The sequence below is a fragment of the Salmo trutta genome, chromosome 33 (genome assembly GCF_901001165.1).
Source record: "Salmo trutta chromosome 33, fSalTru1.1, whole genome shotgun sequence".
Taxonomy (NCBI): domain Eukaryota; kingdom Metazoa; phylum Chordata; class Actinopteri; order Salmoniformes; family Salmonidae; genus Salmo; species Salmo trutta.
Window position 1 is genome coordinate 21,893,236 of NC_042989.1, and position 14,903 is coordinate 21,908,138.

General features: G+C 48.2%; 1 protein-coding gene across 1 annotated transcript in view; it reads left to right on the top strand.

The window, feature by feature from the left end:
* LOC115172090 (formin) overlaps nucleotides 1-14,234 on the top strand; it is a 63,028-nt gene extending 48,794 nt beyond the window's left edge. The window contains exons 14-17 of the mRNA XM_029729275.1: nucleotides 4,393-4,444; nucleotides 11,740-11,889; nucleotides 13,222-13,303; nucleotides 13,458-14,234. Of these exons, the coding sequence (XP_029585135.1) occupies nucleotides 4,393-4,444; nucleotides 11,740-11,889; nucleotides 13,222-13,303; nucleotides 13,458-13,502 (329 nt within the window). The 3' untranslated portion in view covers nucleotides 13,503-14,234. The remainder of the gene's footprint in view (nucleotides 1-4,392; nucleotides 4,445-11,739; nucleotides 11,890-13,221; nucleotides 13,304-13,457) is intronic.
* The last annotated feature ends 669 nt before the right edge of the window (nucleotides 14,235-14,903 follow it).

Below are 14,903 nucleotides of genomic sequence, written 5' to 3' on the forward strand. Positions count from 1 at the left end.
CAACTGGCAGGTGTTCATTGACTACAGCTCAGCGTTCAACACCATAGTACCCTCAAAGCTCATCACTAAGCTAAGGATCCTGGGACTAAACACCTCCCTCTGCATCTGGGTCCTGGACTTACTGACGGGCCAGCCCCAGATGGTGAGGGTAGGTAGCAACACATCTGCCACGCTGATCCTCAACACTGGAGCCCCCAGGGGTGCGTGCTCAGTCCCCTCCTGTACTCCCTGTTCACCCACGACTGCATGGCCAGGCACGACTCCATCACCATCATTAAGTTTGCAGACAACACAACAGTGGTAGGCCTGATCACCGACAATGACGAGACAGCCTACAGGGAAGAGGTCAGAGACCTGGCCAGGTGGTGCCAGAAAAAAAACTATCCCTCAACGTAACCAAGACTAAGGAGATGATTGTGGACTACAGGAAAGGAGGACCGAGCACGCTCCCATTCTCATCGACGGGGCTGTAGTGGAGCAGGTTGAGAGCTTCAAGTTCCTTGGTGTCCACATCACCAACAAATTAGAATGGTCCAAACACACCAAGACAGTCGTGAAGAGGGCATGACAAAGCCTATTCCCCCTCAGGAAACTGAAAGGCCGCTCCGCAGGGAAGAAGCCACTGCTCCAAAACCGCCATAAAAAAGACAGACTATGGTTTGCAACTGCACACGGTGACAAAGATCGTACTTTTTGGAGAAATGTCCTCTGGTCTGATGAAACAAAAATAGAACTGTTTGGCCATAATGACCATCGTTATGTTTGGAGGAAAAAGGGGGAGGCTTGCAAGCTGAAGAACACCATCCCAACCGTGAAGCACGGGGGTGGCAGCATCATGTTGTGGGGGTGCTTTGCTGCAGGAGGGACTGGTGCACTTCACAAAATAGATGGCTTCATGAGGCAGGAAAATTATGTGGGTATATTGAAGTAACATCTCAAGACATCAGTCAGGAAGTAAAGCTTGGTTGCAAATGGGTCTTCCAAATGGACAATGACCCCAATCATGACCCCAATCATGACCCCAAGCATGACCCCAAGCATGACCCCAAGCATACTTCCAAAGTTGTGGCAAAATGGCTTAAGGACAACAAAGTCATGGTATTGGCGTGGTCATCACAAAGCCCTGACCTCAATCCCATAGACCATTTGTGGGCAGAACAGAAAAAGCGTTTGCGAGCATGGAGGCCTACAAACCTGACTCAGTTACACCAGCTCTGTCAGGAGGAATGGGCCAAAATTCACCCAACTTATTGTGGGAAGTTTGTGGAAGGCTACGCAAAACGTTTGACCCAAGTTAAATTGTGAAAACTGAGTTTTAATGTATTTGGCTAAGGTGTATGTAAACTTCCAACTTCAGCTGTACATACATCAAAACATTTTTATAGCAGTGGAGCTGTGGTCACCGATGCAGTAAAGATTGTGTAATTTTCTTTCACAGAAAGCTTCCAGGTCCTTAACACAGCTTATGTATGTAGCCTTCGTTATCTGAATGCTTGGTAAACCAGTGGTTTGGAAAAGTGTGTCAGAGTTTTAAAGGCCTAATTTATTGTCCCTCCCAGCATGCGTGTCTCATAACTTTCTAGTTAGCCACTACTGGTTTCATGTTTACACAGGTAGCGGAGGAAGAGAAACTTCACACAACCTCTTTCTCTCGCTCGCTCGCTCTCTTTCTTTCTTTCTTTCTTTCTTTCTTTCTTTCTTTCTTTCTTTCTTTCTCTCTCTCTCTCTCTCTCTCTCTCTCTCTCTCTCGCTCTGTGGACCACTCTCTCTCAGAGCACCGGCCAGCCTGGTGCCACCTCTACACAGAACCGCACCAGTGAGGACCTCAGGCGCCAGCTCAACCCCCCCGCTGTGACTAACGCCATTGGTCATGACTCCCCCCTCCTCCCCCATCCCAGCCATGGACACCCCTTCCTTTCATTAGGTTTATCTCAGACAATCAGCCTGCTTATGTAAAAAAAAATGGGGTGGTAGCAGCTTAAGCTCACCCTCTCCCAAAAGACCCGCAAACCTGCCTTTGAACAATTTTTGGGAGACTTCCCCCTCTTAAATCTTCAAGTGGGAAAGGTCCCCCATCATTGTAAAAAGGATGAATCTGGAAAAATGCAATAAATCTGAGATCACAGGCACTCTCTGGCCCTAGATAAATTCTTGCACCTCGCCCTGGCCGGCCGCACACATCTGCCTTGCATTTAGACACTTTTACATGGCAGGAGTCCACAGGAGCCTCCAGTTCCCGAGCCTCATACACTCACTCCTCAGCGCAGCTCTGTGCTGCCTGTGCCCCTGCTCCGCGCCTCTGCTTCTTTCCCCTCCTCAACACAGTCCACTGAGACCTCTTCTACTACAACCCCACCCCAGACATCACCAACTCACACTCCTCATCATATATATACTGTTCAGTATCAGTCAAAAGTCTGGATACCTACTCATTCAAGAGGTTTTCTTTATTTTTACTATTTTCTACATTGTAGAATAATAGTGAAGACATCATAATTATGAAGTAACACATATGGAATCATGTAGTAACTAAAAAAGTGTTATACAAATCAAAATATATTTTATATTTGAGAATCTTTAAAGTAGCCACCCTTTTGCCTTGATGACAGCTTTGCGCACTCTTGGTATTCTCTCAACCAGCATAACCTGGAATGCTTTTCCAAAAGTCTTGAAGGAGTTCCCACATATGCTGAGCACTTGTTGGCTGCTTTTCCTTCACTCTGCGGTCCAACTTATCCCAAACCATCTCAATTGGGTTGAGGTCGGGTGATTGTGGAGGCCAGGTCATCTGATGCAGCACTCCATCAATCTCCTTCTTGGTCAAATAGCCCTTACACAGCCTGGAGGTGTGTTGGGTCATTGTCCTGTTGAAAAACAAATGACAGTCCCACTAAGCGCAAACCAGATGGGACACTGCAGAATGCGGTGGTAGCCATGCTGGTTAAGTGTGCCTTGAATTCTAAATAAATCACAGATAGTGTCACCAGCAAAGCACCATCACACCTCCTCCTCCATGCTTCATAGTGGGAACCACACATGCGGAGATCATCCGTTCACCTACTTTGCGACTCACAAAGACATGGCAGTTGGAACCAAAAATCTCAAATTTGGACTCATCAGACCAAAGTACAGATTTCCACCGGTCTAATGTCCATTGCTCGTGTTTCTTGGCCAAAGCAAGTGTCTTCTTCTTATTGGTGTCCTTAAGTAGTGGTTTCTTTGTAAAATTCGACCATGAAGGTCTGATTCACGCAGTCTCTTCTGAACAGTTGATGTTGAGATGTGTCTGTTACTTGAACTCTGTGAAACATTTATTTGGGCTGCAATCTGAGGTGCATGTGAATAAATGAACTTATCCTCTGCAGCAGAGGTATATCTGGGTCTTCCTTTCCTGTGGCAGTCCTCATGAGAGCCAGTTTCATCATAGCGCTTGATGGTTTTTGCGACTGCACTTGAAGAAACTTTTTTTTTTCTGGATTGACTGACCTTCTTGTCTTAAAGTAATGATGGACTGTCCTTTCCCTTTGCTTATATGTTCTTGACATCATATGGACTTGGTATTTTACCAAATAGGGCTATCTTCTGTTTACCACCCCTAACTTGTCACAACACAACTGATTGGCTCAAACGCATTAATAAGGAAAGAAATTCCACAAATTGACTTTTTACAAGGCACACCTGTTAATTGAAATGCATTCCAGGTGACTACCTCATGCAGCTGGTTGAGAGAATGCCAAGAGTGTGCAAAGCTGGCATCAAGGCAAAGTGTGGCTACTTTGAAGAATCTAAAATCTAAAATATATTTTGATTTGTTTAACATGATTTTTTAACACAACATGATTCCATATGTGTTATTTCATAGTTCTGATGTCTTCACTATTATTCTACAATGTAGAAAATAGTAAAAATAAAGAAAAACCCTTGAATGAGTAGGTGTGTCCAAACTTTTGACTAGTACTGTATATATATATACTGCGTGCATTTTATGTATAGGTGGTCCTGGGAATCAAACCCACTAACTATCCTGGCGTTGCAAGCGCCATGCTCTACCAACTGACACACAAACATCTTACCTCTTACAATCAATCTCAGTGAAATGCACAGACACCTCTATCACATGCTCTTTCACCCTAGACATGTCAACCTGGTGACCCTCCACTCTGACTCTCATCCCTGCCCCTGGGAGAGGATAGGTCTGTTCCCACAGTGCCCCCACCTGGGCTCCACCCAGTGTGACCCTGTATCAGTATGGAGTCTCATTGTTGTACCTCAGTTTACCTCCCATTGGAAATATCTATTCCCACTACTGTATGTACTTTGACCTCAATGCCTCGACGAATACTGCCTCACACATAGGTTTGTTTAATCCATGTTGTTTTTTGTCTTTTCCAGCTCAAAAGGACCACACTGCTGAGGACGACAGGCTCAGTGCAGCACAGAAAAGGTATGCATCGTCTCTATCCATTCTAATATGATAACACAACACGATTTACCTAGATGTCTTAGACCAAACAACATGTCATCTGTGTAACAGAGGAGTTTTTTATTTTCTGACCTGGCTGGTTGCATACCTCTGGAATACTCTAATGTTGGCTTTTATAAGACCTTTCGACATTCAGAAGGGAACCCAGCCAAGTATAATGGATGGTGGATTTCATGAGGGCATGATGGTTATTTAACATGTTTCACATAGCTAACATGGCTTACATCAGATAAAAGTAATGCAGGTCATTTGTAAGGCTGTCTGTAGTAATCAGATACGGATTGTGATAAGACAGAGGCTTCAGTACTGGGGCCTTGCGGTATCCAGGTTCTTCAGTCATGTAGCAGAAAATCCAGGTCATAAGCTGGCCCGCTGTAGACTGGCCCCAAGACAGGAATGGCTGCCTATGTAGACACACCAAACTCACATACACCTCCCTATACACACACTGCTCCCGCGCCGATACTTTTACATACACATACTGTGCTCACTCCACTCCAGTTGTTGTCAAGCCTTATCTTCCGTGTGTGGTATTGCAAACTTCAAGAGTCACTGTAAGAAGCGGCCCATCTGATTTATGGAGATATGGTCAACTGGCAGACGTTTAACGAGTGTCAGAGCGAAACCATATCTGGAAAATGTCATATCGGAAAAACACACAAGAAAGAGCAAACAAAAAAATATTTTTCCTTGTTTAGATAGAGACCAGAATTGTTTGCTTTAAATCATAACTCTCCCAATTCCAACATAAATCATGAAAAGCACATAAAGGAGAAAGTTTCCAAACGTCCCTGTTTCATGTTTCCATTTCAAGCCAAGAGAAGCACTCAGCTTGGGTATGCATGGGTCTCTCCATCTCTCTCTCTGTCTCCCTCACTCCTCTCACTCGCTCTGTCCCCTCTCCCTCTCTCTCTCTCTTTCCACTATCCCTCTCTCTCTCCCTCTCTCTCTCCCTTTCCCTCTCCTGGTGGTATTGTGATATCTCTGTCTGCGGCTGTGTGACTGACACCAGTGTAATGAAGATGTTGAACTTGGGGATATTGATCAAAAGGGTCCCGCGGCTTAAAGCCCCCAACCTTTAATGAAGTTTGCCTTTAATTTCACCTAAACGAGGCCGGGGGCTGCTTGGCGCTGGGGGAGGGGGGGGGGCTCTCAGGTTCCCAGGGACGCACCTCATAAAAGTGACACGCTGGTGATGAATATGGGCAGTGGGCCGTGGTGTGTGTGTGCTGTGGTGTGTGTGTGCTATAGTGTGTGTGTGCTGTGTGTTCTTTGGGCCCTGGGTGGGCCCCGACCCTCACATTAGGGCCCGTGTTAATAAGGCTCATAGACATCACCACAGCTAGCTACTGAAACGCTGGGCCAACCCTGAGCCAACCCTAAGCCAACCCTGAGCCAACCCTGAGCCAACCCTGAGACCAACCCTGAGCCAACCCTGAGCCCAACCCTGGGCCAACCCGTCAAGGAATGGGATTGCGGTTGTTTGTTATGGTCCATGTGGCCTCAAGACAACCACCATCATAGGACTACTTTGGGTTGTAGTGAATTTGGATACTTGGTTGGTAAAATTACTTTATGGGAAGCTGATATGATACACAGTTTATGACATCAGTTTTGGGGGTTTGTTATGGTTTTCCTGGGCATCCTATGCAGTGAGTAATGAGGTCCTCTCCAGAACACGCAATCCTAATTTGTTCCTTTTATTTTTCAGTTTCCCAGAGGTTTCCTGATACGTCCACAGTTAATGGACCATTACAGTTCCCCTCCCTCATCATGCTCAATTTCATAGGACACGACTGCAGCGTGTGTGCTGCTTACATACGTATGTGGTTACAGGGTGATTCGCTGGAGGGACATTTGAACTGTCCCAACTTCCACTATCCATAGTATATTGAAGATGTCTTATCTCTGTTAAAGAAACAACAGATGATCACAAAAGTTTGTTTTTACCATTCTAATCTGTTTTTGTATGGAATGTTTTAGCGGTCCAAATATCCTCTTGATATACCCGGTTGCCCAGGCTTTTTTAACTGACCTATTTTACAGCCGTCAGTGAGGAATGCTGAACATAGGTACAGTAATAAACCGTCTCACGGTAGTTGCGTCATAGCCCTCCAGAAGTACGTGATATGTGTTTTTAGATCTTGGAGTGGGCGGGTGTGTGCGTGTGTGTGTGGTGCATCTTTGTGTTAATGTGTGTGTGTGTGTGTGTGTGTGAGAGGAAGGGAAAGAGCTAAGCTCACCACACTACAGACTGTGTGTGATTTGTGTTAGTGTGTGTGTGTGTGTGTGAGAGGAAGGGAAAGAGCTAATCTCACCACACTACAGACTGTGTGTGATTTGTGTGAGTGTGTGTTAGTGTGTGTGTGTGTGTGTGTGTGTGTGTGTGTGAGAGAAAGGGAAAGAGCTAAGCTCACCACACTACAGACTGTGTGTGATTTGTGTTAGTGTGAGTGTGTGTTAGTGTGTGTGTGTGTGTGTGTGTGTGTGTGTGAGAGAAAGGGAAAGAGCTAAGCTCACCACACTACAGACTGTGTGTGATTTGTGTTAGTGTGAGTGTGTGTTAGTGTGTGTGTGTGTGTGTGTGTGAGAGAAAGGGAAAGAGCTAAGCTCACCACACTACAGACTGTGTGTGATTTGTGTTAGTGTGTGTTAGTGTGTGTGTGTGTGTGAGAGAAAGGGAAAGAGCTAAGCTCACCACACTACAGACTGTGTGTGATTTGTGTGAGTGTGTGTTAGTGTGTGTGTGTGTGTGTGTGTGAGAGAAAGGGAAAGAGCTAAGCTCACCACACTACAGACTGTGTGTGATTTGTGTTAGTGTGTGTGTGTGTGTGAGAGAAATGGAAAGAGCTAAGCTCACCACACTACAGACTGTGTGTGATTTGTGTTAGTGTGAGTGTGTGTTAGTGTGTGTGTGTGTGAGAGAGAAAGGGAAAGAGCTAAGCTCACCACACTACAGACTGTGTGTGATTTGTGTTAGTGTGTGTTAGTGTGTGTGTGTGAGAGAAAGGGAAAGAGCTAAGCTCACCACACTAAAGACTGTGTGTGATTTGTGTTAGTGTGTGTGTGTGTGTGTTAGTGTGTGTGTGTGTGTGTGTGTGAGAGAAAGGGAAAGAGCTAAGCTCACCACACTACAGACTGTGTGTGATTTGTGTTAGTGTGTGTGTGTGTGAGTGTCACGTCCTGGCCAGTATAAGGTTAATTGTTTTGTAGTTTGGTCAGGACGTGGCAGAGGGTATTTGTTTTATGTGGTTCAGTGTGGTGTGTTTTGTTAAAAGGTTGATTGATTTAGTAATTCCGGGTGTTGGTTTATGTTTAGGTATTTCTATGTGGAGTCTAGTGAGTGTATGTCTTTGTTTGGTTAATTGGGGTTGGGACTCTCAGTTGAAGGCAGGTGTTGTCTATCTGCCTTTGATTGAGAGTCCCATATAGTAGGGTGTGTTTGTGTTTGGTATTTGTGGGTGATTGTTCTGTGTGTAGCCTTGTGCCTTACCAGACTGTTTTTGTTGATCGTTCGTTTCTTTGTTATTTTGGTGTTCATTTTGTATTTATTAAAAATCACGATGAGCATACACATACCTCCTGCGTTTTGGTCCTCCATCACCGACGACAACCGTGACAGAATCACCCACCACTCAAGGACCAAGCAGCAGAGGAAGGAGCAGAAGGAATTCGAGTTGGACTGGCGGGAGAAGTGGACTTGGGAAGAAGTTCTGGACGGGGCCGGACCTTGGCACCAGGCTGGGGAGTATCGCCGCCCGCAGTGGGAAATTGAGGCAGCCAAGGCGGAGAGGCGGAGGTACGAGGCCATGGACGCGCTGAGGGAGAAGCACGAGAGGCACCCCCAAGAATTTTTTTTTGGGGGGGCACACGGGTAGTTTGGCTAGGTGAAGGAAGAGCCGGAAGCCAGCTACCCGTGGTTATATGGAGGAGCGTATGGGGTGGAGAGCGCTATGTTTCGCTGAGAAGCGCACTATCTCACCCATACGCACGCACAGTCCGGTGCGAGTTATTCCAGCCCCTCGCAGGTGCCGTGCTAGAGCGGGCATCCAGCCTGGTAGGAGGATGCCTGCGCAGCGCATCTGGTCGCCGGTACGCCTCCGAGGACCAGGCTACCCAACTCCCGCTCTACGCACGGCTACCATCAGGCCCCTGCACAGCCCAGTCTGCCCTGTACGAGCACCCCGCTCGTACAGGGCTACTAGTTCCATCCAGCCAAGGCGGGTTGTGCAGGAGGTAAGATCTAGACCGGCTGTGCGCCTCCATAGCCCTGGGTTTCCAGCTCCTGTCTCTCGTGCGGACCCGGAAGTGCGTCAACCCAGTCCGACTCGTCCTGTTCCCGCTCCCCGCACTAGCCTTCAAGTGCGTAAACCCAGCACCGTCAGTCAACAGTCGTCAGAGCTGCCCGCCAGTCAACTGTCGTCGGAGCTGCCCGCCAGTCAACAGTCGTCGGAGCTGCCCGCCAGTCAACAGTCGTCGGAGCTGCCCGCCAGTCAACAGTCGTCGGAGCTGCCCGCCAGTCAACAGTCGTCGGAGCTGCCCGCCAGTCAACAGTCGTCGGAGCTGCCCGCCAGTCAACAGTCGTCGGAGCTGCCCGCCAGTCAACAGTCGTCGGAGCTGCCCGCCAGTCAACAGTCGTCGGAGCTGCCCGCCAGTCAACAGTCGCCGGAGCGGCCCGCCAGTCAACAGTCGCCGGAGCGGCCCGCCAGTCAACAGTCGCCGGAGCGGCCAGACTGCGCTGAACTGCCGGAGTGGCCAGACTGCGCTGAACTGCCGGAGTGGCCAGACTGCGCTGAACTGCCGGAGTGGCCAGACTGCGCTGAACTGCCGGAGTGGCCAGACTGCCCTGAACTGCCGGAGTGGCCAGACTGCCCTGAACTGCCGGAGTGGCCAGACTGCCCTGAACTGCCGGAGTGGCCAGACTGCCCTGAACTGCCGGAGTGGCCAGACTGCCCTGAACTGCCGGAGTGGCCAGACTGCCCTGATCTGCCGGAGTGGCCAGACTGCCCTGATCTGCCGGAGTGGCCAGACTGCCCTGATCTGCCGGAGTGGCCAGACTGCCCTGAACTGCCGGAGTGGCCAGACTGCCCTGAACTGCCGGAGTGGCCAGACTGCCCTGAACTGCCGGAGTGGCCAGACTGCCCTGAACTGCCGGAGTGGCCAGACTGCCCTGAACTGCCGGAGTGGCCAGACTGCCCTGAACTGCCGGAGTGGCCAGACTGCCCAGACTGTCCCGAGTGGCCAGACTGCCCAGACTGTCCCGAGTGGCCAGACTGCCCAGACTGTCCCGAGTGGCCAGACTGCCCAGACTGTCCCGAGCGGCCAGACTGCCCAGACTGTCCCGAGCTGCCAGACTGCCCAGACTGTCCCGAGCTGCCAGACTGCCCAGACTGTCCCGAGCTGCCAGACTGCCCAGACTGTCCCGAGCTGCCAGACTGCCCAGACAGCCTGGAACGGCCTGAGCCGGAGCCACCTCCAGAAATAGGTGGGTTGGGGAGGGGGGGTGTAGCACAGTGCCGTCGTTGACAGCAGCCACCCTCCCTTCCCTCCCTTTAGAAAAGGGGAATTTTTCTTTTGGTGTTGCTTGGGGTTATTTTTTGTTAAGGTGCTTCCGGGGTAGCACCTTTAAGGGGGGGGTACTGTCACGTCCTGGCCAGTATAAGGTTAATTGTTTTGTAGTTTGGTCAGGACGTGGCAGAGGGTATTTGTTTTATGTGGTTCAGGGTGGTGTGTTTTGTTAAAAGGTTGATTGATTTAGTAATTCCGGGTGTTGGTTTATGTTTAGGTATTTCTATGTGGAGTCTAGTGAGTGTATGTCTATGTTTGGTTAATTGGGGTTGGGACTCTCAGTTGAAGGCAGGTGTTGTCTATCTGCCTTTGATTGAGAGTCCCATATAGTAGGGTGTGTTTGTGTTTGGTATTTGTGGGTGATTGTTCTGTGTGTAGCCTTGTGCCTTACCAGACTGTTTTTGTTGATCGTTCGTTTCTTTGTTATTTTGGTGTTCATTTTGTATTTATTAAAAATCACGATGAGCATACACATACCTGCTGCGTTTTGGTCCTCCATCACCGACGACAACCGTGACAGTGAGAGAAAGGGAAAGAGCTAAGCTCACCACTGTGTGTGATTTGTGTTAGTGTGTGTGTGTGTGTGTGAGAGAAAGGGAAAGAGCTAAGCTCACCACACTACAGACTGTGTGTGATTTGTGTGAGCTCTGACACCTGACCCAGGGTCAGGGAAGGAGCCAATACAAAAGCGACCTAGTTAATCACGCTGGACCGTGCTGGTCGGGTCTACAAAGGCTTCCAGAATTGATGCCCGGCTGTCCTCTCTCTGTTGTGTACCTCCTGGGTTTTGCTGGCCTGGTCTGTTCTGATTGTAGAGCCAGGCAAGGCAAGGATGATATACTGCACGATCGGAGGAGGAGCACATGACAGTTATCTGAGGAATTGTGAGCAGCCGTCTGCCGCGCACATTGCCCCGTCCCCCAACAATCCCCGCCCAACATGTCTTACATTAGCGTCGCAACAGCCACCTACCATCTGGAGGTCAAAACCTCTATGTCAATCTGGGAACATCCCCTGAATCATGACTCCTCTATATCAAGCGTGTGACAGACAGGCCTAGAAAATGCCTTTAATGTTTGGGTTAGAGAAAACCCCGGAGCAGCAGGCTGCTTTTCAAGCCCTGTGAGCACTGCTGAGAGCCTTGTGAAGAATTTAGATTTGGTTACAATTGAATTAGTCTGAGGATCTGCCATACACAGGGTTGTGGATTCTCTTCTCATAAAGACTGAGAATCTTGAATCTCTTCAAGTAGTACTTCCTTCTATTTGTGGATTTGAAGACCTAATCCACAACATGTTTGAATCAAGCATGTCTCAGTGTGCAGGATGATGAACGTTACGTGTGTGTGTGTGTGTGTGTGTGTGTGTGTGCGTGTGTGCGTGTGCGTGCACGCACGTTCAATATCTGCCAGCACCATGCTGTGTTTTGATGTAACATTTACACATTCCTGTGATCATCTTGCATATTGTCTGCCAATAACCATTGTTCCTGGATCGAAACAACGTGTGTGTGTGTGTGTGTCAGCCAGATCTTGGCTAGATCCCCTGGCACTGTTCCCCTTCAGGCTGTAGTAGAGGTCAATGTGATAACGGGACCTCCGCTACCGGCTCTCCCCTGTGACCCAGCAGGATGTCCTCTCACTCTATCTCTCTTCCCTCTGTCTTCTTCCCTCTGTTTCTCCCACACAGCTTCCTGGACATGGTGGGCTACTTTGGGCTCAAGCCAAAGTCTGGGGAGAAGGAGGTGGCCCCTGGTTACGTCTTCATGCTCTGGTATGAGTTCTGCAGCGACTTCAAGAACACGTGGAAGCGGGAGTGTAAGAACATCTCCAAGGAGAGGTGAGTGGAAGAATCCAGGCCTGCATCAGAGATCATATTAAATCACACAGCTTGTGATGAAGGGGACAGTTCTACAGCTCCTTTCCAACTGTATCTATTTCTAGAACCCTGAGTGTTCTTTTTTTGATGACATAAAAGGGGGATTTTTTTGTGACCGGGTCAAAGTTCATTCTTCACACTTTAAATATGTTGAACGGTACCTTTAGTCGCTCTTTTCTTACCCATCTTTATTAACACGTAGCAGATTGTTGGTGTCCATCACATTTATGTGTGGTACAAAACACCCCAACAGGGCATTATAAATTATATAGACAGTGTGGAGTGGAGATGCTTTTACCAGTTCTTATTAAAGCACAGGGGCATCGAAGAGAAGGTAGGCAGGCCGGGACCAGGGCCTGGTACAGAGTCAAAGCCTGGGGCTGGATTTACAGTGTTTCATCTGACCCGAGGCGTGGTGTCGGATGGGAGTCCAACAGCTGGACAGCAGCTCTCCTGGAGTCCTCCTGGCTTTACTGGCAGGGGACAGAGGCTTGTTAAAGACTGTGTGTTCTGGGAGGACTGTTAAACATGGTCATGATCTGACCAGTCCACAGGGCTTCAGGCTTACTGCACATGGAGACATGCAGCACTGCACATGGAGACATGCACACATACAGTCACCATACATACAGTAAAGCAGGGCAGCAATCTTTGAACTGGTGAGTTAAGGACAGAGGTAATGCTCTCCCAGCCATTCCATGGATCCATGTGCTCTCTTAATTGTTTACTAGGCAATCATGTCCCGTATTACACAGCTGATTGTGCTTATGTACAATTAACTTTATTTTAAATACGGTTTGCACACCTGTTTTTAAGTCTAGCTCATTATCTCATCGACCCAATGTCATTCTCCCTGCTTTAACCGGTGGGCTTCACTACCTGCTCACTCCAGAAGGCTCAACAGAACAGAGTGGGGCTGTGAGGGAGGATGAGGACTCTCTGTGCCATGCTTACGTACAGTGTTCCCGGTAAAATATAACATGTTGCGGCGGTGCTTCGCTGTGCCACATACAATAGTGCCCAGGGGGATACATACTGTGGTGTGTACATGCTGCTATTACAGTACAAATAACTTCTGGAGGGACTGAGGCCGTTGTTAGCTAACTAACTCAAGTACGTCAATGTTACTAACAGACATCAAGAGGTTTTCTGTCTTAGACATGACAGTGTTGTGCCACATGGTCAGATATGTGGCACAATGTACAAATTTGAGGGAGCTGTTATGGTTTATATACTATTATCAAAGGTTATTTTAACCTGGATAGATAGAGGCATGTTTCCTCTTTCTTCCAGGCTGAAGGAAGCGCAGGAGAACATGAAAAAGATCATTGCTGAGAACAGGGTGGAAACCAAGAAGATCAATGCCAACAGTCTGGTAAGAACTGGACTCCCTTCAACCTCCCTCAAATATTTTGATCAGTAACATGGTCGCTATTACCTTGGCTACTAACACAGTCGATCATGGTGGATCATATCATATAACACAATGCTATAAATCTCAGCTATCCCTTTTTCTCCTCTGTCAATAGAAAGAGAGACTGCGTCAGAAGGAAGCCAGCGTGTCCTCCAACTGAAGAGGATGACCAATGAAGGACAGAGTGGAGAGAGGAAGTGGAGAGACATGGCAGATGGGGAAAGTCTGCTGGCTTCACCACTTCTCGCCTTCACCACCTGCCTCTTACCCAACATCATACCTCATATAGCCCTCTGTGCCCCCACGCTGTGGACCTCTCTACTACGGCCCCATTCTACCATCCCTACTGACTGGACCATCTCCACCACTCTCCATGGGGCACCCCTCCTTCACCTCAACCTCGTCCCCAGATGAGAGGCACCTTGTGTGGTTCCCATCACTGTGTATCCCTAGGACCACCATCCAGACCAACACTTACACCATTGGAAATAGGAACCTGTCTGCCTGACACCCTGCTGTAGATATGCCGGCTGCTAAGTCTATGTAGGCTGCTAAGTCTACACAGAGGGTCCATGGCTGACTAAACAGCTTACATGATGAGAATCACAGGGGTCAAAGGTCAACCTCATTCATCCAGACTGGTGTGACCTCTGAATGGCCAGCCTGTAGAGCCTGCTCTGAGGGGTGCTGGAGGTCAGGATAATGAGCACTGCAGCTGACATATCTACAATGCTGACCCCTGACCTCTAGGCTTCCTAGGCCTGCTGGAGCTGAGGACCTACATTCATTCCTCAGTCTGGGTTTCTTTAAGGACAGCATCACACATCCTGATGACATAATCCAATGCATTGTAGCTAGGTTATAAGAATACAATAAATACATAAAAAATAAAGAGGAGGCCTCATTGTTGTTGGGCTATATTAACAGATATGGCTACCAGGTGATGTTCACTCAGAGAAACTATTACGATTGAATGAGTAAGACATTCAGGAGTTGTTATTCTAACAGTGATTCAGAATATGAAAGCAATATACAATACTATCATGTAAAGAATAGCTATTCATCTGCTGTGGCCCATTTTTTAAGTGTGTCTTGTAAATGCATTTCATATGGTGTTTGTTTTCATATCAGCAGAGACAGAAACGTTTGACCCGATGTTGTATTACGAAGAGAATCAGTAGTCTTTATTGGACTGAGAGTCCTGTTGAAGGCATAGCAATGTGGGTCCTGGTCAGAAGGTGGAACCTGGATGTAACGGTGTTAACTTCCTCACTGCACCAGACTGACCCCTCCTGGGTGATAGCCAGAGAATGCCAGACCTTGGCAGCAATGCCTTGCTCTCATCCACCGAGTCAGACGTCCAGGGGCGGAAATCCCGGGGGGGACGGGGGGGACACGACCCCCCCATCCTGGGAAAAATGATTTGTCCCCCCCCAATATATCACTGAAACATAACTATGTAATTTAAATAATATTAATAATACGCAATGAAAGCAATTGTGCTGATTATAGACACTTAATAGCGCGTTAAGTTTCAAAAGATTGCGACCCCCCCACCCTT